The sequence below is a fragment of the Quercus robur genome, chromosome 6 (genome assembly GCF_932294415.1).
Source record: "Quercus robur chromosome 6, dhQueRobu3.1, whole genome shotgun sequence".
NCBI lineage: Eukaryota > Viridiplantae > Streptophyta > Magnoliopsida > Fagales > Fagaceae > Quercus > Quercus robur.
In genome coordinates this window covers 42,753,630-42,780,335 of record NC_065539.1, presented here as the reverse complement: position 1 = coordinate 42,780,335, position 26,706 = coordinate 42,753,630, and the positions used below count along the sequence as shown (strand labels likewise).

Genomic DNA, 26,706 nt, shown 5'->3' with positions numbered 1-26,706 from the left:
TTGGGCTTTTATAAATAGTTGCTAAAATAGATTTGGGCTTTGTAAAAATAAGTGCCAAATTAGTATTTGGGCTTTGTAAAATAGGTGCCAAAACTTTGTAACATAAGTGCCAAATTAGTACTTGGGCTTTGTAAGATAGATGCCAAATTAATATTTGGGTTTTGTAGGATTTTGTAAAAATATTGCCGTGTAGCAACAGGCTTTAGGGTGCCGTGTAGCAACGGGCTTTTAGAGCTGCCATGTAGCAATGGGCTTTTAGAGCTGTCGTGTAGTAACGGGCTTTAAGAAGTGCTGTGTAGCAACAGGCTTTAAGAGGTACCGTGTAGCAATGGGCTTTTAGAGGGTTTTGTTTGGCCTTTTGGATTCTGCCAACAGGTTAAATGATTTTGGGCTTTTTTGTGAAGGAAGTATAATTTTGTGGCCCAATTTTGGTAGTAATGTGATGAGTATTTTTGTGAAAACCCAAGTTGGATAATATGTGGGATATAATGGGTAATATTTGTGAGAGGGCCCAAGATAATTTATGGGGCTTATATATGGAATATTTGTGGGAAATATTTATGTGAGCTTAAATTAGTTTATGGGCTTGTGTGGGTATATATTTTTGTGAGTGGGCCAATGAAATTAGGGCCTGAAAATTTGTACCTCAACAACTAGCAGCCTACAATCATTTAGAATAGGGGACACAACATTATTTACATAGTCTGATCTGCATAAGACATCCACAATAGCTTTGGCATCAAGTTCAACCACAAGAGATAGAATATTACGGTTGCTGCAAAGCATTAACCCGTCCCTGAAGCCCCACAGTTCGGCCACAAAACTATTAGTTGTCTCGATATGCCTGGAAAATCCTGAAATCCACCTACCATGATTATCTCTCACAATGCCTCTACAACCAACTAGACCCGGATTGCCAGCGGAAGATCCATCAGTGTTTAGCTTCATCTAACCTTCTTGAGGTTTCTCCCAACAAATTCTTTTGACCATCATATGAATCGGGCTTCTTGGGGAGTGCATGCAATGTTTGAATTCAAACATTTGGTTAACTATTTCATCAGCCAAGTTTACATTCTGAGCTTTCCTAGAGAACACGACGTGGTTCCTACTTTTCCAAATAACCCAAACAACAAAAGGAAAGAGCATTTTCCATAGGGGTTTACTAGGGAGATAACTGTTGCTAACTTTACCATTCATATCCAGCCACTGTTGAAGGTTGCTCCTCCAAAAGGTTTGATTTGTCTCCTTAATTCCCAGCTGCATCCACACAGGCTTGACCCAAGGGTAGTCTCGCAAAGCATGTAGGACTTATTCCGGACCTCCATGGTAGATGGGGCAAGCATCCGCATCCACAACTCCCCCTCCTTGCAAGGCAGACCTTCACTCTAACACTGTTAAGCACACACCTCCAAAGAAAATTTTTCATTCTAGGCAACGTCACCACTTTCCATATCTAGCCAGCAATGAAAGGAGTGGTTGAAATGGTGTCCACAACAATTTTGTAGGCACTCTTTACATCAAAGCTACCTCTTGAGTTGCCCACCCAAGCTAGCCTGTCACTTCCTCTGCTTGTGATTGAAAGAGGAGTAGCTTGGATTATCGACATAATTTTAGTGGGAAAGTCAAAGGGAAAATGACCCTAATCCTAACCAGAATCTAGCATGACATCCTTTACCTTCCAATGGGTTGCTTCTTGGGTTAGGGGGCCTTGAATTAGATGACTAACAAGGCCCTTATTTTTCCAATTACCACACCAGAAATTTAAATTACTATCCCTTCCTACCAACCACATACTGCCCTTGTTGAAAACTTTCCTATCTTTTTCAATTCCTACCCAAATCTAAGAACACGAGCCTATCAGCATTGTTGGTGTTAATTCTTCTACTGTTGCAGTATTTTAGTCTTAGGACTTTGGCCCATGGTGCTTCTTACTCTATATGGAGCCTCCAGTTAAGCTTAGCAAGAAGAGCCATATTTCTGCCCTTCTCTATTTGCAGCCCAAGACCACCTTCCTTCTTAGATTTAATCACCTTTTGCCATCCAACCCAGTGGATTCTTTTTTGAGTTTCTAAAGTACCCCACAAGAAATTTCGATTCACCTGATCTATACCATCTAGAATTCTCCCTAGAACATAAGCACATTGCATAACATAAGAAGGGATTGTCGTCGAGGAAGCTTGGATTAGAATAGAGCGACCCGCCAATAAGAGCATATTAACTTTCCATCTTGCTAATTTTTGTTTCACTCTATCTAGAATAAAGTTATAATCTTGGGACGATGTACCAGGCTGTTTAATAGGAGTACCCAAATATTTACCAAGGAACGAAGTGGAAGCAAACCCAAGGATGTCACAAAAAGATTCTCTCGTATCCCTATCCATATTAGGAGAGAAATACACTCTAGATTTTGCTTCACTAACTATTTGCCTTAACATCTTGCAAGACTCATCCAAAACATCTTTAATGGTGGCACAATTAACATAGTCTGCTCTAGCGAAAAAGACCAGGTCATCCGCAAAGAGCAAGTGGGAAAAGGCGGGCCCACTTTAAGAGGCCTTAACTGGATTCCAAAGATTAGCATTGCATTTTTCCTTTATGAGCTAGCCAAGGAAATCCATGCAACGGATGAACAAATATAGGGATAGGGGACCCCCTTGTCTTATCCCTCTAGAAGGATATATCGGGTTCAGGGCTTCTCCATTAAACATAATAGAAGTAGAAACCGTAGTCACATAACTCATAATGATATCAATAAGATTCGCTAGCAAATTTGCTCTGATTAGCATATCTCTAATAAAACTCCACTCTAGCTTGTCATACACCTTCTCCAAATCAATTTTTAATGCCATATACACCCCTCTCTTCTTACTAAGGGTATGGATGATTTCCTGCATTATTATAGCAGTATCAATGCACTTCCTTCCCAGAACAAAAGCCGCTTGGAGGGGAGAGATAAGCTTATCAAGATACGACCTCAATCTAGCTACTACAATCTTTGTCACAATTTTGTAGACTGTGTTACACAAGCTAATGGGTCTATAATTACCTAGCGTCTCAGGGCCTTGGATCTTGGGAATAAGAACAAAAATATCCAAGGAGATATTTGGTATTCAAAACTCCTTTTCCTCTTTGTAACTATTAAAATATCCACACACAAAAAAAGATACGATTATGAGCATATATATATATATATATATATATCTTCGTAAACTCAATTTAATTTCATCAAAATGCATCATTATACAAAAATATATCCATATAAATCTCATTGCAAGCTTGAGGTATACCAAAATAACTTTATTGTTTTGCAAATTTCATTAAACGAAACTAATAGTTGGTACTGACCGAAACTAAAACCCATCAATACATGAAATTATCCAAAACCACTATAACAAACTGAAACTCTTCAGAATTTTCAATGAAACATTTTCCATCATTCCATGGGGGATGGGCCAAAATGGAAAAATGACCATTTTGGGAAAAAAATTTAGCAAAATGCCCATATTTTGAAACTATTTAGCAAAATGTCCTTAATTTTGAAACTCAATTTTAACAAAATCAAATTACAAGTGGAACTCTATATTAGCAATGTTAACTTCTACACATATTTTGTCACTAATTTTTTTTTTGAAAATTTAAGTCGAACTCAATAGTGCTAATGTCAAGTTTCACTTAAAAAAAACACATAGAACTCAATTTTGAGGCTATCGAGTTTTACACAGAACTCGATTTTATTAAAATTGAATTCCAAAAAAGGGGCATTTTGCTAAATAGTTTGAAAAGAGAGATAAATTGCTAAATTGTTTTCTAAAAAGGGGGCACTTACCCATTTTGGCCAAGGATTACGTGCACCAGTTTGATAATAGGTGTACTATATTTCCGCCAAATTATTGAAATTGTGTTGGATTTACAACGTTGCGATATCTATTTTTGTACACATGTAACCAAATGATTGAAGGGCAGTGATAAGAGTGCTGAGAGAGGCACATGTGTTTCGAGGATTTTACCACCTGAGGTTTGTGATAATACCAATTAGGTCCAAAACATTCTAAAATCCACCAATTTGGTTCTTAAAAGACAACTTTGTCCCTGGCAGCTAAACACTGTTAATTTCATTTTCTCATTTTCCCCTCTCTCTTTTTTGTCTTGTTCCTTCCCTTTCTACTCTCCCTCTTATCTGAGTTCTCTTTCTCAAAACTCTCTCTCTAACTAAATCTTAGCCTTGGTGAAACTCATGGCTTGGTCACCGGTATCAACACCACCACCATGCAAGGATCTTCTCGATTCCCACTGTAATCAACGTTGTCAACAGACACTAGTCCCTCTCTCTCTAAGATCGGAACCTACGCAATAGTGGTGGTGGCGCTTTGATCTAGATCTCGCCTTCAACAGACTCTCGTCGTGGTGTCATGGATCACGACATGGCTGATCTTGTGATATAGTGTGTTTTTTCTAGTTTCTCTTATGAAGATAGTTGGGATTGTGCTAGTTTTCTATGTTGTTTGGCTAGGATTTTTGTTGGGATTTTTAGGAGATTTCATTAGGAATTTACAAAGGTATCTGTGTGTTGTTTGGCTTGGATTTTTGCTATTTTTTTGGGTTTCTATTGGTTTTGAAATATATATATTTTTTATGCTTTTTTAGAGATTTTTTTTTTTTAAATTTTTTCATAGAGATTTTGATACTGATTTTTATGGCTTCAGAGATTTTGGTATTGTTACTATGCTGATTTTTCTGGTACGTTGGGATTATTTGTAAATGATATTATAAAAGTAACGGTTTTTGGCTATAAGGGATTGTAACCACTCAAATAAAATTGATTTCTAACAAGATTTGCTAAACAATTAGCCTGAGGTTAGAGAGAGCTTTTGAGAAAGAGAACTTAGAGAGCAGAGGGAGAATAAGGGGAAAGGAACAAGACAGAAAAGAGAGAGGAAGAAGAGAAAATGAAAGTAACGGTGTTTGGCTATTAGGGACAAAGTTGTCTTTTGAGGACCAAAGTGGTGGGTTTTAAAATGTTTTAGATCTAGTTAGTATTATCACAAACACCTGACTCATCAATTAAACTCATTTCACTATAAGCTATGACTAAACTTTTATTAGAAGTTTTGTAATAGAGTATTTACCAACGAGTAATTTATTCAAAAAAATGAAGATTCGGTCATAACTTTTGAATGAGAAAGAGAGAAGTTAATAAACAACTTAGAGAGAAAAAAAAGGCAAAGACTAGGCCTAGTGGCTAGCGATGGTGCACACATATGCAAAAGGCAGAGATCAGGTCTAATGGTGCACATATGCATGAGTGCGGGTGTGCACGTTAGCAATGTAAACAAGCTAAACCGAGTATAAAAAATTTAAGTTTGGTCATTTAATTTAATTTTGAACATGAACCGATCTCAAACTTACTGTAGGGACACGATTATTTAACGGCCCAGTAATGATGTTGGGCTCGCACATGAAAGATCCCTCACAATATGATTTGTAAAGAGTGGGCTTGAAAGGCTTGCCTTTGGTCACGAGGCGATGTTCCGGTCTTGATTTTAGAGGAATTCATATAGAAAAAGGAGTTGGATTTGAACATTTAAACCCTATAGCGTCGTATCCTGTGGGGTTGGACTCCTCGGACTTGGTCCGAGGATCATTAAGGTCTTACCTTGGTTACCCAACGGTGGGTTTTTTCTGTGATTTGCATGTGTTGTTAAGGTGTTTTCATCCATGGAGTCTTTCTCCTGGAGGTGGGATGGGAGTCCCTGGTTTTTTCTCCATTGTTCCCAGCCCCCCTATCCAGATTACTTACTTTCTCTTTTATACTCGCCGACGCTCGTTGTCCTTCGTCCACGTGTAGGGTCAACCTTTCCAAGACTGATATTTGTCCCGTCAGTCTAATCCCAGAATCATTGGGGGTGGTTGATAAAGCCGAAGAATCCGGCTTTGCTGGATGCAGAGTCTTATCTGGGAAGGATAATAAGGGCAGTTTTCCCGAGATATTTTAGATCTTCTTTCCAGTTTGGTCCTATACCGTTTTTGCCCCTCTTCTCAGTGGAATTTTGGGTCTGCCGAGGACTGAACTGTCCTCGGCAACATCTCCGGGCCATTTGGGCTTTATGTTATTGAGCTTGGGCCGTAGCTTTCTTTGGCTTGGGCCTTTGGACTTCCCCCGAGCAAGTGGACCTGACCCATAAATTATTGGGCCCCACACTTACTATCAAACAAAATTGCATGTTTAAACTTGATTCATTTTCTTGCATAACAAGCTCAAATTTATTCACAAGCTACTACATTGATTTTTTGTCTTTCCATATATAGAAAAATCATGACTAAAATACTTTAGTCCTTCACAAATTTATGAATTTTTACTACAAATGAATTGTTTATATTATCAATAAACTACAATCTACAATTTGATATCATATAAACCTAAGTATATTTAGACAAGATACCATCCAATTTCAAGAATATATTAGTATTCCTTTAGACAAATATACATATAAAAATATAATATTAATATAGTTAAATCGGGCGTTATGTCCACAAGTTTTTCACAAACATATTATTATATTGAGTAAATTACAGTAACCTAACTTAAGGTTTGTGATAATACCAAGCACATCCAAAAGTTTTAAAAAATTACCAACGTGGTCCTTGAATACAAACGGCATGTAATGCAGTTTGTTCATTCTCTTCCAAACAATTTTTTAGTTCATTTTGTATTCTTCATTCTCTCCTCTTTGCTTCTAACATAAACGCCTCTCTCTCACTCACTTTCAAGCTTAAATCAGTATCCAAAGGATCTACATTTTATAGACAACCATGTATTTAAGCAAAAATCAAAAGAAAATCACATTAAACCAATATCCACTTTCTAAAATCATACACAATTTCACTTGGGAAAAAAATTGAAAAACATTCAAAGAAAAAAAAAATCTCACTACATCAATGATCAAACCAAGATCAACCCAATTGGATCCAGCATCACACAACACAATCAAACATGGATCAACTCAACCATCCAACATCAAATCTCAAACATACCCAAATAAAAAACATTTAAAACATAACCTAGACCTACAACAAAGACCATCGTGTGACCCAGAAATTGCTGTCCACCACGACCGGTCCAACTGCCACTCAATTTGGTCCAGTTTGTGCGCAAATTATGCCTGGTTTGCCAAGAACATGCTTGCGGCAGGCAGAGCTGTTTCAGATAGGTTGTGGCAGACAGACATGGTAATAATAACAAAATAAAATATTCTGGCTACTTAATAGAAAATGACCAAATGATCCCTATTCAAGAAACATAATCACAGTAATAATAATCACTTTTACAAAAAGAACAAAGGGAACAAATGGTAATATATGTGGGTTAATCAGAAGAGAAAGAAGTCAGATTAAATCTGGTTCGCAGGAGCAAAACTAGAGAGGAAAGAACGTTTCTTCTCAACGCAATTAATCTCCTAGGAAAGCCCTGCCATGGAAATTAACTATCTTGAGGGAAACGGACCTGAATGGTTAATGCACAAAGGGCTCCTTTTGGTTTTGACAGAGAGTAGGATTTTGTGAGGGAGAAAGGGAATCAATATATTGGTGCATGCCTGCCATTCTAACTCTCTATCTATTTTCTTTTTGGTTTTTCTCTTTTCTTTCTTTCCCTCACACTCCTTTCTTTCTGTTTCCTGGTATATCTTTTCGAATTCCTATTCCTTTATTATGGTTCCCGACCTCTGTCCCTTTTGTTCACGGCAAGGGTCTCTTTTTATAGTGCCTGCCGTGACCGGATTTTACTGTTTTAGCCCTTAACCTCCTTTGTCTGGTCTGGGTGTACTTGTCGACCACCACTGGTCCGTCTGTGTGCCACCCCCCATCACTAGACAAAGAACGGTATTTTGTTTGTTTGTCCTCCGTTGCACCCTTTCTTGCTACGGTCTGAGTTCTTTTTCTCTCCCTATCCCTCATGGCATGCACCTAGTGGTTCCAACTCAGCTTACTTCTTTTGGGTAGTATGTTATCCCAACAGGACACTTCTCCCAAAAGAGCCTGAGCAGGAACCTCAAAAATAGATTTTTTCCCTCTCCCCACTACCAAACCATGCCCTTTTACCTCTGACCCACAACCTCACTATGTCCTGTATTGGCTGGATACAAGCTGATGGTGTCTGGGCCTTGCGCGTGCCTCCCTTCCATGCGTATCCAAAAATCTGCCTGCTGCTCATTCGTCCGTCGTGGTCTAAAGGCTTGCCGGCACAGTCTGCCGTTCGTTTTCTTTGACCTTTTATGTGAGCTGCTTTTTGATTTCCCACTCCCCTTAGGAGCTAAGCTTTATTTGACACTCGACCTTACATTTCTTTCGGCCTATTTCTTGATTGCCCTCATTTCCTGTCATATTACTCTGTCATTTCTGCTGTAATGACTCAATCCTGCTGAGCTTCTTTAGGCCTGCCGTTTACTCTTTCCCCTAGTGGCTTGGCATGGCCATTGGTTCTCCTACTTATCGACTCCTATGTCCCTTTTGTTTTTTCTCTTGGGCATCCTTGGCCCATTTGCTTTCTTCAAGCTTTCTTGACCATTTTATTAACTCTGCATTCTCATGGGTTTTTACTAACTTCATTGGGATTCCTTGGCTCAATTACCTTATTCTCACCCTTGGGGTTCGTGGGTCTGCCATTAACCCATTACTTTTTTTGTTTGCGTTACTTTGAGCCTGCAATGGCCCATTCTCACTTTTCTATATCATATACTGCCCATGGGTATGTTATTTCTCTCTTTCTGGGCTCCTTTAAGCCCACTTGCTTCTTCAAGGCCCATTTGTTTATTTCATGAGGTTATGATTCATTATTCCTGCCACTTAGGCCTAATGGTTTTGCCATCTGTTTGTCAACCCCTTTACTGCCCTTGTTGCTAGGCTTTCTTCTTTTTACTTGGATTCTCAAAAATGACCCTCAACACACCCAAACCCAAACGAACCCAAATCAAAATTAAAAATTAAAACTCATACTCACGACAGTGAGCTCCACCAGACTGTGATCTTGCAATCGCTGGCCACCACTCTGTTGGAAAAAGCTAATTTTGCATTTCATACAAAACCCACATTGGAAGCAACACAAGAATTTACTTCATTCATTATAGATAACATGTAACCTTGAATTCTCGAACAAAGAAAAAAAAGCGTACCTTGGTGCAATAAAATTCAAAAATAAGACTTGAGAATACCTTCAACTTCATCCCAATTCCATATGGTGCCCAAGATGAGTGGTCTCTCAATCAGTTCTTACGTAAGTTAATTTTCCTTTTTGGAAAAGTGTATTTTCAAGATTCTGTAGAGAAAAACTGTTTTCTCTTTCTTTTAATCATACATACGTTTTTAACTGTCTTGGCAGTTACTTTATTTAATAACTTTTATTAAATAAATAACTGATTATCTAATTGGGTTAGCATCTCGGGCCAACCCAATTGGGCTTAAGTGTGGCTTGAGATGAGACCAAAAGGACTAATAAATCTCTAACTCCAATGGGCCTCAGACTTATCTGTCAACTCTTAACAAGCCCAAAATTACCATCGATTATATAACAAGTACCACTATGGAAATATAATTGCATTCTAGGCTTTATTGATAAATTATATCCTAAGACTCTAATATGATATCATTTGACCCTTCTATGAAATATCCATAGTGAACAAAGTCATAATAAACTGTCACTTTGTAAACAACTATTTTGTTCCTTAAGTACCCAATTTAATCTTTTAGTTATTCATATTTATGAAATCTAGTTTCATAAATATAAACTTTAGTAACTCTTTACTAAAGTAGCTAGCACTGAATAACCAGTTTCCATTAAACTTATCTCAAGGGGATATTTCGTGTTCCCTCAACACTACGTATGGTTACCCAACATATTAAGGTTTTGACTGTTAAACTGGATCTCACTCTTGATATATCAAAGTAACCTACATTTCATGATCGGGTTCATTATCCTCTTAGGATTGAGAGTCAATGAAATTAGAAGTCGTGAAATTAATTGTTCAAGTGACAGTTGTTAATTGAATAATTAATCTCATATTGGTCTAGTTCAATATGTCTTACACACTTAAAACATATCAATACATCAACTAGAAGTCTCCACTTCCATGATCAATACAAACCATCTTAGTTGACGAGTTATAGTCTTCGCAGATGAAATGCTCAATTTCATCACCGACTAAGAACTATATTTTGAGTTTACAAGGAACTTGTGATTTATATATTCTGTAACTAAATCACATAAATCACATACAATGCATCTCAAGAACTATGATAATGTCTCATTAGTTAATTTATAAATAGTCTCATATAATTAAACAATTTAATTATTTATAACATGCCAATAAATGGGATTTTAGGACACAAACCCTAACACACTCATCGCTGCCTAGCAACCTTAGTCCACCATCCTTCTAGATAGTGGTCGAACCACCCAACTTTAAACAAAAGCATATGTTGTGAGATTTATGGGTAAATCAACTCTGAAACCATTCCGGTGGTGGAGTTTGTTGGTTCTTGTTGAGTCTGAAACCTTATGGCATGGCTTGAGAGAGAGAGAAAGAGATTTTCTGGCATGGAGAAGAGAGAGCAAAGCAACAGAGCAAAGGAAAGAAAAAACATAAAAGATGAAGTAGAATGATTTAATAGATGGTGCACAAATGGTGTTAGTGTTTAAGGACCAAATTGGTCATTCTTTAAAATTTTTGGATGTGTTTGGTATTACCCTAAACCTCAAGGTAGGTTATTGTAATTTACTCTATTATATTTTGAGCTTGACTTGTTTGCTAAACAAATGAATATAAACAAGCCTTTTTCATATCCGAGCTAGAGCTATTCATAAACAACTTGTTCATTACAGCCTACAATGCAATATGAAGATCAAAGTCTCAAGAAGTGCAAATATTGGAACTTGATGTTCCATGAAAACCTTGAAAAGGAAACACTCCCATCTTGGCCAAATCTTATTTGCTTAAAACTGTACAGTCAAAAAGTGGCTTCAAGCAAATAACCTAACTTTTTCAAGTTAGTCAGCTTATTTACTTAAAATCACTGTTGTCTATGCTTAGCCAAATACATGGATGTTTGTCAAGTGGAAATGAATTGAGTAGGCTTAGAGAAAGATACAAGCAGCATCACCATCCAAAACATGAAAACAAGTCAGAAATATGCACCATGACTAGTAATGATCAATACCTTTCTTGGCCTTTTGGCTAAGATCAAGAGTAAAAATGATCAAAGCTATAGCATTTCACAAAGAATATCTTCTATTTTTCTTTCCAAGTGAGGATAAAGAAAAGTCAATTTATGAACCCAATAAAAAAACTAGCCCCATTATTTTTCACAACAAGAGGGACAAGAACCCAGCCAGAGGCAACAACTTAAACTGAAAAGTTTATACAAAATAAGTAAAAAAAAAAAAAAAAAATTCTAATTTTTGACAAATACAACCAGTCAATCGAGCAGCATTGCTTGCAATAAGAATTTTATGTACAGTAGCTAGGCAGATGGAGTCCACATCTTAATGACAAGATAATATTGTGCTCCTAAATGCATGTGCCGAGAACCACAATGGGAGTGTACAGCCATTCTTCACAGAGTACATTTCTTTCCACACTCGATTCTTTCGCTGATACACCAATACCTGCTTATGAGTTGCTAGAAAAACATATTCACTTGTCTGACTTATTGGGAAAATGCCCGGCACAAGTCCTCTTATACATCTAAGACTCACCCTATCAGCCAAATCCCATTCTTCCCTCACATAGTCTTTCAAAACCCATATATTCATCCACGAATCTGATATCTCAATCAAAGACAAGCAACTATCCAATTCCAACATATAAATCCTATTCCCAGAACCATAGCCCGATTTGTCAGGCAATGACATCTTCCTCCATATGTCACAATCCAAATCAAGCACAAGAATACATGAACTACCCGTCAACCAATGCAATGAGCCATTGACAAATACAACCTGATTCCGATTCATATGCGTAAAATGATAATCTTGAAAAGACATAAACTTTCTCCATTTATTCGACTCTGAATCAAACACAAAACATATAAAAGTTCCATCCGACCTATGACCAAAAGATCGATGATAACCCGCTAACACAACATTAAACTTCTGAGTCCACAAATTGCACGCCAAACCAACCAGTGATGCCTCACCATCAGGGTAAAACCTTGTCACAGGCCTCTCTCTACTCTTTGGAAGCAACCTAAACTCCCTAGTCATAGGATTGCATACACAGTACACACCCTTATCAGGGATGCTAGAGCAACACAACAATCCATTACAAGAGGCTCTAATCTTAACCCTATCATTCAAGAAATCTAAGGAAATTTCAGACACACCCCTCAAATTATCAACACAGATCAAACTAGATTTCGATTCTGATACCTCAGAAACCTCAACCAATACCATTGGGTTCTTAACAGACACTTCATTATAGAGCTGAATAAAGTACTTGTCAGAGGACAATCTGTACCAAAGTTTACACACAGTTTTGGTTCTGAATAGAGACTTCACAGGCAGTCTTGCAAGGATTTGAAAAATAACTTCGTCCGGGAAAAACCCATCTTTTACCGAATTCATCACAATTCATCAATTTTTAAACAGAAAACAAAGTACAATTTGAGACACCCAGATGGGAAAATCAATAGAAAAAGTCTGAGATTCGCTTACCAGATGAAAATTTCGAGATGGGTATTCCGTGAATTCTCATTTTGAAGCAAGTAAATCTAAAAGCGGAGCATTCACTTTTGGCCTTTCGTTCTTCTTCGACAGTATTAATGTTTTATTTATATAGTATTTTTTTTCCTTAATCAATGAGTTCTGAGAGAGACTGAGAGGCTCGGTGTTGTTTAAGAAAATTGGATTTGGGTTGGCAGAAATTTTTTTGGGGAAAAATCTGTAAAGCAAAAGAAAGGAAGAGAGAGAGAGAGAGAGAGAGAAAATGTCATGAGAGAATTTGCGATTTAAAAATGAATATATTTAGTATGAGTTGAATATATTTAGTATGAGTTTATGACCGAATTGATTGACAGTTGTGAATAATAAATTTGAGAGGACAAATGGGCTTGTAGGCCCTCATCACGTTGGCTAATGGGCCACAAACTGTGATGAGGTAAGGCATCATGAGTTGAATTTCAAAGGAATATATGGCCAATGGGCTCAATAGATTTCATCCCATTTGCTCGAATAAAATAAAGGGCCCTGTTACCAGTGGGTTGTAGAATTCCCAATGCAGTCATTCACTTTTTTTTTTTTTTGCTAGGCGGTTGAATTTTGGTCAAAAAGTCTAATTTTTTTATTAACCTTTTACTATTTTTATTGTTTTGTGGCTGTTGATGGCTATTTTGGAAGCCTAAGTGAAAAGGAGAAGCCCAACAACACAAATAGAAAAGAATTGGTAAATAGATAGAAAACCCATTAAGATCAAGCAGCAGAAATAATGGATCACAGGCCTATGAGATAAACAAATGGGCCTTGAGGGGGTAAATGAGCTTAAAGGAACTCGGAAAGAGAGAAAAAGCAAACCATGGACAGTATATAATATGGAAAAGTGAAAGTAGGCCACGGTAGGCCTAAAGTAATGAAAGCAGAGAAAGTAAGGGATTGATAGCAAGCCCATGAATCCCAAGGATGAGGGATAATGTAATTGGGTCGAGGAAGCCCAAAGAACTGAATAAAAACCCATGAGAATGCAAAGTTAAGAAAAGGACTGAGGAAGCTCAAGGAAAGCAAATGGGCCAAGGACGCCCAAGAGAAAACAAATGGGACACAGGAGCCCGCCAGTGATATAATAAAAGAACCAATGGCCGTATTGGACCATTTGGAGAAGAATAAACGGCAAGCCCAAAAAGGCCCAGCAGGATTGAAGCAAACAACTTCACAACAGGAGTGATAGAGTGGTATGGCAAAAGATGGTAGCAGAAAAAAGGGTGGGCTGAAGAAAGGCAAAACCCACCGTCAAGCAAGGCCCAGCCTCTAAGTGGGGCAAGCCATAAAGGAAAGGGGAACCAAAAAATAGTAAAAAACGGATGGCAGACTGTGCAAGCCAACCATGACAAACGCATGAGCAGTAGGTAGATTTTGGACATACATGGAAGAGAGGCACGCACAAGGTCCAGACCTCACCAGCCTGTACCCAGCCAATACAGGACACGGTAAGGTTATGGGTCAGAAGTAAGAGGGTATGGTTTGGCGGTGGGGAGAGGAGAAAAACCTATTTTGAGAGTCGTGCTCGAACTCTTTTGGGGGAAGTGTCCTGCTGGGATGACATAGCACCCAAAAGAAGCAAAACTGAGTTGGAACCACTAGGTACATGCCATGAGAGATAGGGAGAGAGAAGGCACCCACACCATAGTAGGAAAAGGTGTCACGACAGACAAACAAACAAAATAACTTTCTTTTTTCTAACAATGGGGAGTGGTACACAGACGGACCAGTGGTGGTCAACAAGTATACCCAGACCAGACAAAGGTGGTTAAGGGCTAAAATAGTAAAATTCAGTCACGACAGGCACTATAAAAAGAGGTCTTTACCATGTACAGAAACAAAGACAACAAGCACCACGGTATTGGGAATTTGAAAATCAGGAAATAGAAAACAAGTATTAAGAAAAAGAGGAAGAAAGAAAAAAAGATAAGAAAGGGGAATATTAGAAGAGGAGGAAAGAAAAAGATAGAGAGTTAGAGTGGCAGGCATGCACCAATAGGTTGGTTTCCTCTCTCCCTCTCAAAATCTTGTTTTCTGTCGGAAACAAAGAGTTCTCTTTTGCACCAACCATTCAGGCCCGCTTCCCTCAAAGTGATTAATTTTCATGGCAGGATTTCCCTAGGAGATTATTCACTTTAAGAAGAGGCGTTCTTCTCTCTCTGGTTTTGGTCCTGCGGATCAGACTTGATCTGATTTCTTTCTTCTTTTGATTAACCCATATACTACCCACTTATTCCCCTTATTTTATTTATAAAAGTAATTGTTATTAAACTGTGATTATCTTTTCTTAGTTAAAAATTATCTATTCACTTTAATTAAGAAGTCAAATTACTTTCTTTTATCTTATTATTATCATATCTACCTGCCACGACTCATCTGAAATAGTTCTGCCGGCCGTAAGTGTGCTCTTGGCAAACGAGACATAGTTTGCGCACAAGCTGGACCAAATTGAGTTGCAGTTGGACCGATCTTAACTCCATTATTCAGAATATTTAGGCCCAGTACTGCAGGAGGCAGCCCAACCCGATTTAACCAAAAAGGCCCACTACAGTGGCGTAGATAGGATAATAGTTGTCAAAACGTGAATTGTATTGTGAATTAATTTTTTATTTTTTTATATCTTGTCTTGTATCATATTGTCCACAGACACCTAATAAATTTTTTTTTAAAAAATTATAAATATACATATAAAATATAAATTCATTATAAATTCAAAATATATTCAACTAATGACTAATTTTATCATTAATTATGTAATAATATTTAGCAAATATAATTAATCAAATCAAATTAACATGTGTTTATAGTATGTACATTCAAATTGATTAAACTCAAAAGTGATAATACATGACATATGAGCTAGAAAAATATTTTTTTCACCATATTCATCATCTTGCTTAATCAATACCACCTAAGTCAATGTTATTGTAATATTAATCATCTTGCAAAATTATTTCTTCATTAACATTTTTTTCATTATCATTAGCATTTACTATATCTTCTTATTCTTCTATTTTAATAATTTTTCTTGGCATTCTAACTTCTTAGACTTATAACAATAATAAAATAAAATAATATTATATTTTCAATTAATGTCTTATTCATAGTGTAGAAAAGAAATTTCCAAATGTGAAAGTTAAGTATTAAGTGTGTAGTCCAAATTTGATAAGAGAAAGAAAGAAGAGAGGGAGAAAATCATGAAAATGCTATTTTATTGGGCTCAATTAAGTAGCCCAATAATTTTGAGTTAAAAACAAGCTTAACAACTTGTTAGACTCAATTAAAAGTACAATTTTTAAACCCCCCCCCCCAAAAAAAACATTTTAAACCCACTTATCCATGTACTGTATGATTTATGAGCACTTTCAATACGTTATTACGATACATAACTTTTTGTATATGATACAATACTATCGTCTATCGTACGATACTGTCGTCTATTGTACGATACTAACAGCTATAGATGGGACTCATTTTATTTTCTTTAATGATTTCCTTTAGAGCACCCGTTAACATACCCTTGTCCACATATATGGTCTTATGAGTTGCCATGTAGTGGGTTAGAGCTAGAGGGGACTCTTCCAAACTGGGTTGGAAGAAAACTTTGTCCAAAATAAATAATGTACGAATTAGTCATGATAATTCTATCTTGGTGTCATCATAATCATCTTTAGCTAAAAATTTCAATTAATTTTTTTTAATAAATATAGTATAATTTAAATCTATGGCACAATGAATTTCCTTTTGGCTAAATTGCAAACTATATCCTTAAAGTTTGGGAGTGTTTGAATTTTACATTCTAAAGTTTCAAAATTTGGATTTTACCCCCTAAAGTTTTATTATTTTTAAATCAGCAACCTCCCAAACCATATTTTCCATTAAGTACAACATAAACTTGTCATATGTGTTTAGTTTGCCAATAAAATGAAGCCACATCATTTTTGTAGATTAAAAAAATTTTAAAAATCAAATAATTAAAAATGACGTGACATCATTTTATTAGATGAACTAAAAACGCGTGGCAAGTTTATGTGGCATATACACAAAAAATATGAATGGAGAGATTATGGAATGTGAATGGGAACGGAATAGAACTTTAGAGTGCAACATGGTATAGTTCGCAATTTAGCATTTCCTTTTTATATAAATGGAATTTGATTTTAGGCCTTTTATTGGACGGATCACGGTTGAGTTTATTGGAAATTTGGAACCCATATTAAAATAAATATTAAAAAAAAAAAAAAAACCCTCACTGTTTAAGGAGCGGGACTCAAATGAGATACTTACCGACACTCTCTCAAATAAATCTACCAATCATCACTACTCACGTTTTAAAACCCCAACTAACGGTCTAAAGGAATGGAATTATTTAATATTTGATCTCCTCCCACTAATGTTGAGGCTCGAACATTCTCACACAAGCATACAATTATGATAACTAATACGTGTCCCAAACTCTTTCTTCCAAGAGGTTTTGAAATTTGAATAAGAAAAGAATAGTTACTGTAACTAACAATAATAGGCCTGGTTTGAAACAGTTCTTTACTAATATATATAATATATATTAATATAAAGTCTCTTTGAGGGTCGTGTTAGAGTCGTATGCTCAATTCTACTTTTATCTTTATCTTTATTATTAAGAGATTTATACTTAATATGAATATGAAGATGAATAGTTACTTATCTAGAAAACACTAAAAACCAACTATTAGGTAGCAGTAGAAGTCCAGGTTTTATATTTACGTTACATACATGAATCCTAAAAGTCTAGATGCTAGAAACCTTTAGGACATCTCCATATCAAACAAACTTTGAAAAGGTGATTGTTCTTTGTTCATGTACATATTGTCAATCTCTTAAAGTGCCTTTATCTTCCCCACCTCACAAAGTGTGAGAACCTCCTCAACCCCAATCCTAAGCCCAACACACACATACAAAAATTCAAACACAAAGATGTCTCTTGTGACAGCAGAGATGAAGGCAAAAGCAGAAGTGTATTATGGGGATGAGATTTGTAGAGAGAAGTTCATGTTGTTGCTGTCAGAAATAGGTTTGCCTGATGGTCTACTAATCTTGCAAGACATAGAGGAATGTGGATATGTGAAGGAAATTGGCTTTGTTTGGCTTAAGCATAAGCAGAAGAAACAGTACAGATTTGACAACATACTTGTCTGCTATGACACAGAAGTCACAGCCTATGTTGAGCCCAACAAGATCAAGAATCTGACTGGTGTCAAAGCCAAGGAGTTCTTGATTTGGATTACTTTGAGTGAGATTTTTGTCAGGAATCCTCCTGCAAGATGGATTACCTTTAAAACACCGGTAGGTTTGTCCAAGTCTTTTCCGACATCGGTGTTCACTATGAAAGGGATGATGCATATATCTGCAGAATGAGATAGTTGTAGATTCCTTGGGAGAAGAACATTGAAGAAGCAAAGGAAGGGAAAGTAATGGAGGGCAAGTGTAATTCAAAAAAAAAAAAAAAAGAAGAAGAAGAAGAAGAATATCTTGTATTAAATATTTATTGATCCTTTATTTGATTACTTTGTATATTTAGAGCATGTTTGGATCCACGGCTGCGTTTTCTACTCTGCGTTTTTGTTCTTTATTTTTTATTTTTTATTTTTGGTTTTCACGCGTTTTTGGAGTATTGCGGGTACTGTTCATTAAACAGTAACGCAAAGGTTGACTTTCAACGGTGAACAGTGCATATGTGCACTGTTTACGGACCCATAAATTTTATTTTTTATCAATTTTTTCATTAAAAATGGATCCCACAGCACTATTCACACATTTAAAAATTATTTTACTACAGTGTTTTCAATTTTCAGTTTTCAATTTCAGCAAAATAAGTTCTATCCAAACACACACTTAATAATGATTTCTTGTTCATCTCAAACACGTCATTCTTTGGTTTATGAATAGTTTTTAAAGCAAGAAAAGAATATGCTAGTTAACAAGTGCCTTGAGAGGTTCCTCTCTTTCCAAGATTCTTCACGCAACCAAAGTGACAAAATTTTGAAAAGGTGACAATTACAGTGCTGCAACGCAAGAATTCTGGCTGATGGACCCAAAAGTGCAAAGATGCCCCTTGCATCGTAGACAGACAGAGAGAGTTCAATACAGTGATGGGTAAAAATATGCCGTACAATCAATGAGAGCCACTAGTTCTAGAGCATCCGGAGTGCATTTTAAGTCAGCAAGAGAAAACTGTATTTCAGATTTCACCAATCCATTTGGATGTTTGAAATTGAAGGTGACGTTCCCCCACTTGATGTCAGTTAATAAGGGTGGTGTTACATCCATTTCAAATGTGAAACTGGCCAAGTACTTATCTCAAACCCTTTTTTTTTTTTTGAGAATCAAGTTAAGGTATTTCATTCAAACCTCTTTTAGAAGTAGGAAATTACAGCAAGTTCAGTGTCTAACAAATGTTGGTCTTGTTGACAATAGAGTAACTTTAGAAAAACACTAATTATAAAACCACCTGTAGTTGATCAATCTAAACTATTAGTTTATGCTTGCAGAGAGAATGGCTTAATTGTGGAATTTAAGGTAGATAAAAACCGTGATAGTTTGAGGTCTTTTGGATTAAAACTGGTTATGGCTCAATGCCTTGGTTGCATAATTGCCTAAGGTAGCCATGGGCTTCAAACCAGTGAGATCCTCTACCAAGACACAAGAAATATCTGGCATTAATGTGAACTGTTCTTAGGAGAGATCAAAGGCCTCAAATTCAATTTGATATTTGAAATGGGGCTAGCTAGAAAAATGAAATCTTATTCACATGAAGAGACTACAAAATGTAAGTCCTTCCATTTATTGTAGACACTGACTGCATACTGAAATAGAACAGATTTCGTCATTTAATACGGAATAAGCTAAGCTGTTATTCAAAGTGAAATTAATCATGGAGGAGGAAAAAATGCAAGGCACGATCAAAAGCTTAAATGATATATCCATATTGAAAATGCTATGTGGAATTAGTAAGATACTAATATGTTTAATATTTACAAGATATCATATCAAATGAATCTCTTACATACAAAAGAAGTTGGAGGTTCATTGAACCTGGAATCTGGTTGGAGAAGGCAAGAGAACTCTAAGATCTGACAAAAAATATATAGACACAGCAAAGGATAGCAACATTCTTGAACACATTAATGCTTCAATTTTTAGACGCACAAAATGTTGATCTGATTGTAGCCAAAGACATTCTTTACAATAAGATAGCATATTGGCTTGAAGAACCTAAAGCAATTCATTCTTTGATCAGAATTTCCAATCCTGAAAAGAAATTAGCTGAGCATAAGTCATAGTGCAAAGAAATAAGCAACCAGATCAAGCATTTAGTTGTAGCATAACCGCAAAATGAAATAATATTATTTATAACAATTAAAAGGTGTATGAATCATGAATAGCATAAAGGAGTGGAAAGTACAACAAGGACATAATTTCATCTATATCAGTAAAAGAGAATGTACAGAGTAAAGGCCATACAACTTTTGAGAAAAATCTATCCAAGCATAAGCTTCTTTAATCCACTTAAAAAAGATATATATGTGTGCATGGTGCTGCTATAAAGCATCTGATGGAGAACTCATTCTTTTGAAATTGTTAGAAGCCAGCAGATAATTGATAATCAATCATTCATTAAAAGTTAATTTCGTCAATTTGGAAAAACTGGACAGCTAAAGCCATTAGTAGAAACACTTAATAAGAGACTTACAAAGTGGTTATTGTTTGTACATTTCAGGGCTTCAGACTGTTGAGAGATTTCATAGGTAGAAGAAATCATTTGTAGTTTATAAAAAGGGACAATATGTTTGCAAATTCAGAAATATTTACATAACAAGCTATATAAAAAGATTGCCTCAATAAAAGTACCATATAAGCATTACTGATGTCCTACCCTAGAAGCAGCTACCCAGTTTCCATCGACCCATTCTTGATGAGGCCTCAGATCAGAATGTTCAAATTCCAGCACCTCATTTGTGGTCTCAAAATATACTCTGTACCTCAAGTCATCTAGAACATTGGATATATAACCTACCCACCAGCCCTCATTATACCAAACATCAACTTTCTCTCGCACTGCAAAACGGTAAAGATGTTCAATATCAGGGGGATAAGGCCTTATATCTGACACATCTGCCTCTTCCCTAAGAAGTTCAGTTTCATCCTCTGTTCTCAGTGTCTGATATTCCACCAAGAACTTGTCATTCCCTATCAAATCAACAATGATTGCAGTGTACCAAGAACCTCGAAAACCTTCCTCATCACTTCTGACCTCTACCATTGCTCCCAAGTTGAACTTTGCCTTCGATTTGTTTCCAGCATCATTCATACTCACTTGTACATCCCTATATGCCATTGCCAGCTCACAAGACTTTCCCTGCATTTCAAAACTCAAGATAATGACACATTTTAACCAACAAATGGAAGACAAGAAGCTTTTAAGAATTATTTGCCTTGGCAATGCAGAAATAACATACAGTAATTTCCAGAAGAAGTAAAGTTGAATCTAGTTTATAAATATCCATTGAATAAAGTCCACGACCATGGGAATAATACACAAGTCAAGCATGGCTCAGTAGCTTGTTTTATTATTCTCTCCCAAGCACACTGTCTAAATACTTTCGATGTCTAATGGACTGGATGCCCAGACAAAGCCACAAAAATTTGTAAGGTACTTTTTGATAATTCGAAATAGCATTACTCAATAACACAAAAGAACATCATTCCTCCCAGCTTCCAGAACCAGAGCAGGGATGGAGAAACTATTACAACAAGAAGATGAAGGCAGTCTTAAGGCAAACTTACACAAAGTATGGGTTACACCATTTGCTTCCCTTTTCACCCAACAAAAATTACAAAAAACGAAAGATTTAGCTACTTTAATTTGCTGTCATAATTTTTCTAGACATTGCAACTTGCATCAAAGTGATTTATTTTAAAAAAAAACACCAAAAATTGATGATTTCCCTTCTAAAGCAACCAGCATATAAGATAAACATATCCAATTGATCAAAACATTGCAACATTGCTTAATGATCTTGATATGTATATAATAAATTTTTTAATCACTATTCAGAAGAAAAGGTACCCTAAGTTTGGATGGAAGGAGCGTAGAGGGAAGGAGGAGAGAGAAAGATGGCTGGAATATACTAAAAATTAACACATTATGGCCACCTTCCACTCTCCTTTCTCTCCATCTCCCTTCATCCCATACATACGAACATCATGTAATAGAAGCTTCTAACCTTGGAAGCGATGAGCCATGTTCCATTAATCCAATGCTGATGAGGCCTCAACTTAGAATGTTCAAATCTTAATTCCTCATTGGTAGAGCTGAAATAGACAATATACTCTGAGAAATTTATAACTTTGGAAATCACACCCTCCCACCACCCATCATTGTACCAAGCATCGACTTCTTGGAGCTTTTTAAAATGCACAATTCCAGAAACTTTAGGGGGGAAAGGCCTAATATGCCGTGCATGTGCTTCTTCTCTGAAAGGCTGGATTCCATCATCCATTGTCAGGTTATGGTATTCCACCAGAAACCTGTCAGATCCTGTAGACCCAATGACAGTAGCAGTGAACCAAGAACCTTTATAACCTTCCTCATCACTACTGACCTCCACTAATGTTCCCTTTCTGAACTTTTCTGTTGATTTTTTGCTGCTGTAAGTTATCTTTATTCTTAAATCTCTAGACTCCATCTCCATTTCAGATGGCTTTTCCTGCACTTCAAGCTTTCAAAATCTTATCACGCTTTAAGAAACAGATCTAGTTATTGAAGAAACAGTTATCCAGATGCATTTAAAAGAAACGATAAGATGGCCAGGCAAAAGGACACACTGTTTACATGGAAAAGATAAAATAAAAAGAATGACAGTATCAGGCATAGGTATTGCACTAATCATTTTTATGCCAAATGCCAATGGAATCACACTTTTAATGATGAAGTTCCACTAGCAAATTGTGGAAATGTACAGTCAACTGCTTGAACAAGAAAATCCTAATTCAATGTGAAACTTTTGCAGCATGAATGTACAAGTATTTCATTTAACTTACCTCTATGTTTATAAAAAGTAAAGAAGATAATAAAACTATATGCGCAGTGAAAGAAGATAATAAAACTATATGTGCAGTGAAAGAAGATGTCCGGAAATCAGGCCATTCATCAAAGATGTGACAACTGGAAACATATAAGATAATCATAACAATCATATCCATTTGGGCTAAACATTGCTAAATGATCTTGATATGTATTTAATTAAATTTGTAATCAACAGAGTTTTTTCAGAAGCAAAAGTATTTAATAATACAAAACATCAGACTTCCATGCATAATGTAAAAGAAGCTTCTAACCTTGGAAGCAATGACCCATTTTCCATTAATCCAATGTTGATGTGGCCTCAACTTAGAATGTCCAAATCTTAATTCCTCATTGGAATAGCTGAAATAGACGATATACTCTGAGAAATTTAGAACTTTGGAAATCACACCTTCCCACCACCCTTCGTTGTACCATGCATTGACTTCTTGGAGCTCCTTAAAAGACACAACTCCAGGAACTTCAGGGGGAAAAGGCCTAATATACTGCGCATGTACTTCTTCTCTCAAAGGCTGGGTTCCATCATCCATGGTCAGGTTATGGTATTCCAACAGAAACTTGTCACTTCCTGTAGACTGAATAACAGTAGCAGTGAACCAAGAACCCTTGTAACCTTCCTCATCGCTGCTGACCTCCACCATGGTTCCCTTTCTAAACTTTTCCTTTGATTTTCTCCTGCTGTATGTTATCATTATTCTAAAATTTCTGGACTCCACCTCCGTTTCAGATGGCTTTTCCTGCACTTCAAGCTTTCATAATCTTGTCACACACTCACACTTTAAGAAACACAGAAAGTTATTAAAGAGACAATTATCTAGAAGCATTTAAAAGAAATGATAAGAAGGCCAGGCAATAGAACACACTGATTACCAAAAAATAAAAATAGAAAGGACAGCATCAGGAATAGGTATGCTATTAATCATGCCAAAGGAATGACACTTAATGATGAAGATCCACTAGCAAATGGTGCACATAAGCAGTCAACTGCTTGGAAAAGAATATCCTAATTCGACATGAAACATATGCAGCATGAAAGTATTCATTCAACTTACCTTTATGTTTACAAAAAATACAGAATATTATAAAAATTATATATGCAGTGAAAGAAGATGTCCAGAAATTAGGCCATTAATCAAAGATGTACGAACATCTAACAGAATAGCTTAGTCTTGGTGAAAGAAAACACCTCAAATTAATGTGGCGCATGTTTGTTTCCCACATTCTCCCTGTTTTATCTACCAGGAGCAAAGGCACACTACTCCTCCTTATGACAACAAAGTCCAGTCTTCAATAAAGAGTTAAAGACACATTTAATGACCACCTTAGTCAGTATAGCCCTTATTCACCTCAAAAATCAATGACCTCTCCGTTAAGGCCCGAATTTGTAAATTTGATGTGTACACAGTAAACTGCACAGTGCTGCCTTGTAATTAACCTGATTATAATAGAAATTAGAGAAGAATCTATCATCAAAAGTTGGATCTGATTCTATACAAATAATCAAATTTTAATTGGGTCCGCTTCAGATACTGACCCGATTAGCCCGAAACACTGATAACCCCGAAATTCCTAACCCCAAAAAAGCACCATCACCCATCTCTTTCCCTCAAAGACAAAACAAAGGACCTGAAACCTTTTCCACCACTATAAACCCATCACACCCTTCCCCCACTCCCCTTTGCAAAAATAAATAAATAAAAATAGAGAACAAGAAGAAAGCAAAATTATTCTTATATTCATTTAACCAAGTGGGCCGTTTTCGTCTCTCTCTAAAACATGGTACAAAACGTTTCAAAATTCAAACCGTACATACATATATATAATCACTGAACAAAGTAATGACAAAAAAAAATTAACAAACACAAACATTCTCTCATTATATATATTTATTCCACCACCCAATCATTTCTCAACAGTATTATACTCACGTGCAGAAACAACCTTATACATGGCAAAAACCAACTTTCACAAATGCTCCAAAGAATCAAAACCCAGAAACACAAAATTAAGTACCAAAACCAAAAACCCATTAACATATATTAAAAAACACAAACATTCTCTCATAATTGCACCACCCGATCATTGCTCAACAGTGTCACACTGACATACACACTAACACACAGAGAGAGACCTCAACATAGCAAAAGTTAAAACTATCACAAATGCATAAAACAATCAAAACCCAAAAACACAAAATTAAACACCAAAACCAAAAACCCATTAATAATTAAAAAAAAAAAAAAAAAAAAAAAAAAACCTGTTCTAGAAGAGGTGCGTCCCATGAGCCACGAACCCAGTTCCTATGAAGCCGCAAATTCCACTGCTCAATCTCTAGCTCTTGTTCTTCCTCGTCGAAAAGCACCAAGTACTTGGAGTTTTCATAAATGTCCATAACCGTGCCTTTAACCCACGAACATCCTCGAAAGGCGTCGACGGAGTCACCGACTTTGAGGCCCTGGTGGGGGTCGTTGGGGGGAATGGGCCTTACCCGGGCCCAATGGACGTACTCGGTGAGGAGTTGCGGGCCGTAAGGACCACTGTGCAATGACATAAGGGTTTGGTACTGAATCAAGAGGTGGTGGTCTTTGGTGGGATGTGAGCGGAGCACGGTGGCGGGGTAGTAGGGTCCATTGGTGGCGACGCTGGTGGTGGTGGCGTAGGAATGGTGGTGTGGCTTTGTCACTTCCACTTGGTCGCCTTTCCTGAATGGGGTCTCTGAGTCTGACATTGTGAGTGAGATTTGAGAGAGAGAGTCACAGAGATCACAGGGAAGAGAGAGAGAGAGTCTCTGACATTGTGGCGGGAGACAAGTACATTTTAGTAACAAACGGACGGTATGTATTCCATGGAGGCACATGTACATTTCATTCTATTCTATTGAATCTATTCTATTCTTTCAAGGTTTTCAAACCAAAAAAAAAATTAAAATTTTAAAATTTTCCCGTTACAAATTTAATTTATATATTTGATGGTATAAAGGCTATAAGCATATTATTTTAGTACATTTTCACGAGATATTTTATATATATATGGTATGTATTCCAAGTAATTAAACATGTACATTCCTTCAAGGTTTTCAAACCAAAAAAATTTCAAATTTCAAATTTCAAATTTTAGCATAACAAATTTAATTTATATATTTGATGGTATAATAAGCATATTATGTTCATAGAAAAAAGTAACTATATTTTTTATAAATTTATTATATTTTTTCACTTTTATTTATATTTTTAACAAATATTATAAAGATATTAAGTCCAAGCCCAATTCTATTTGGTGTCCAAGCAACGCTTTTTTTTTTTTTTTTTTTTTTTTTTTTTTTTAAACTACTATTAGTCTTGTAACAACGGTTAAATATATATATATATATATATATATATTATATTTGATTTATTGTAAGTTTGTAATATATAATTCAACATAGTGAAGATGTAACTATTAATAACTTTTCTTTGTGAATGTTAGTCGTTAGGCTAAATCACGTAATATAGACGTTTTTTTTTTTTTTTCTTCTTCTACTTCTGCTTTTCTCTTTATTTTAGATCTCTAACAAAAATAACAAGTGAATGAAGAATATGATATTATTCAACAAATGTCCTTTTGAGATTAGGGATTTCAGCCTTCAATTGTTGAATCAGTCAACACCTTTAGAAGCCTATTGATTTTACAAGGAAATTCTTTGCAGTTTTATTCCTTGATTTTCTCAATCATATTAAAAAAAAAAAAAAAAGACTTCTACGAATTGCAATAATGTCCATCAACACATTACTTGAATGTTTTTTAATGTTCTTCACGTGCTCATATGATGTTCTTTACATGTTCATACATATAACCTTGCTAGATC

At 36.1% G+C, this 26,706-nt stretch overlaps 3 protein-coding genes across 7 annotated transcripts; 1 reads left to right on the top strand and 2 right to left on the bottom strand.

The window, feature by feature from the left end:
* Window positions 1-11,261: 11,261 nt before the first annotated feature.
* On the bottom strand, window positions 11,262-12,994 carry LOC126688863 (F-box protein At5g49610). The gene has a single exon (XM_050383743.1). The coding sequence runs from the start codon at window positions 12,611-12,613 to the stop codon at window positions 11,534-11,536; it is 1,080 nt and encodes a 359-aa protein (XP_050239700.1). The 5' UTR covers window positions 12,614-12,994; the 3' UTR covers window positions 11,262-11,533.
* Window positions 12,995-17,357: 4,363 nt separating this feature from the next.
* LOC126688862 (uncharacterized) lies at window positions 17,358-18,289 on the top strand. The gene has a single exon (XM_050383742.1). The coding sequence runs from the start codon at window positions 17,693-17,695 to the stop codon at window positions 18,131-18,133; it is 441 nt and encodes a 146-aa protein (XP_050239699.1). The 5' UTR covers window positions 17,358-17,692; the 3' UTR covers window positions 18,134-18,289.
* A 1,373-nt stretch (window positions 18,290-19,662) lies between these two features.
* Window positions 19,663-25,669, bottom strand: LOC126688860 (protein AGENET DOMAIN (AGD)-CONTAINING P1-like). 5 transcript variants are annotated; one of them, XM_050383738.1, is made up of 5 exons: window positions 25,120-25,669; window positions 23,117-23,611; window positions 22,003-22,497; window positions 20,627-21,134; window positions 19,663-20,026 (listed from the first exon to the last, which is right to left on the bottom strand). In XM_050383738.1, exons 1-4 carry the CDS (start codon window positions 25,588-25,590, stop codon window positions 20,637-20,639), a joined length of 1,959 nt encoding a protein of 652 aa, XP_050239695.1. In that variant the 5' UTR covers window positions 25,591-25,669; the 3' UTR covers window positions 19,663-20,026; window positions 20,627-20,636. The 5 variants fall into 5 exon arrangements, with proteins under 5 accessions (XP_050239695.1, XP_050239697.1, XP_050239694.1 ...); XM_050383740.1 differs by having other exon boundaries at window positions 20,652-21,134; window positions 23,117-23,599; window positions 25,120-25,668; XM_050383737.1 differs by having other exon boundaries at window positions 20,652-21,134; window positions 25,120-25,667.
* Window positions 25,670-26,706: the final 1,037 nt, after the last annotated feature.

Bases quoted from the DNA above. Each gene is read 5' to 3' on its own strand.
- LOC126688862 (XM_050383742.1), top strand. From the start codon at position 17,693: ATGTCTCTTGTGACAGCAGAGATGAAGGCAAAAGCAGAAGTGTATTAT.
- LOC126688860 (XM_050383738.1), bottom strand. From the start codon at position 25,590: ATGTCAGACTCAGAGACCCCATTCAGGAAAGGCGACCAAGTGGAAGTG. The intron at 22,498-23,116 runs GTTAGAAGCTTC...AGATTTTGAAAG, and splicing joins AATGGGTCATTGCTTCCAAG to CTTGAAGTGCAGGAAAAGCC. The intron at 21,135-22,002 runs GTTAGAAGCTTC...TTTGAAATGCAG, and splicing joins CATGGCTCATCGCTTCCAAG to GGAAAGTCTTGTGAGCTGGC.
- LOC126688863 (XM_050383743.1), bottom strand. From the start codon at position 12,613: ATGAATTCGGTAAAAGATGGGTTTTTCCCGGACGAAGTTATTTTTCAA.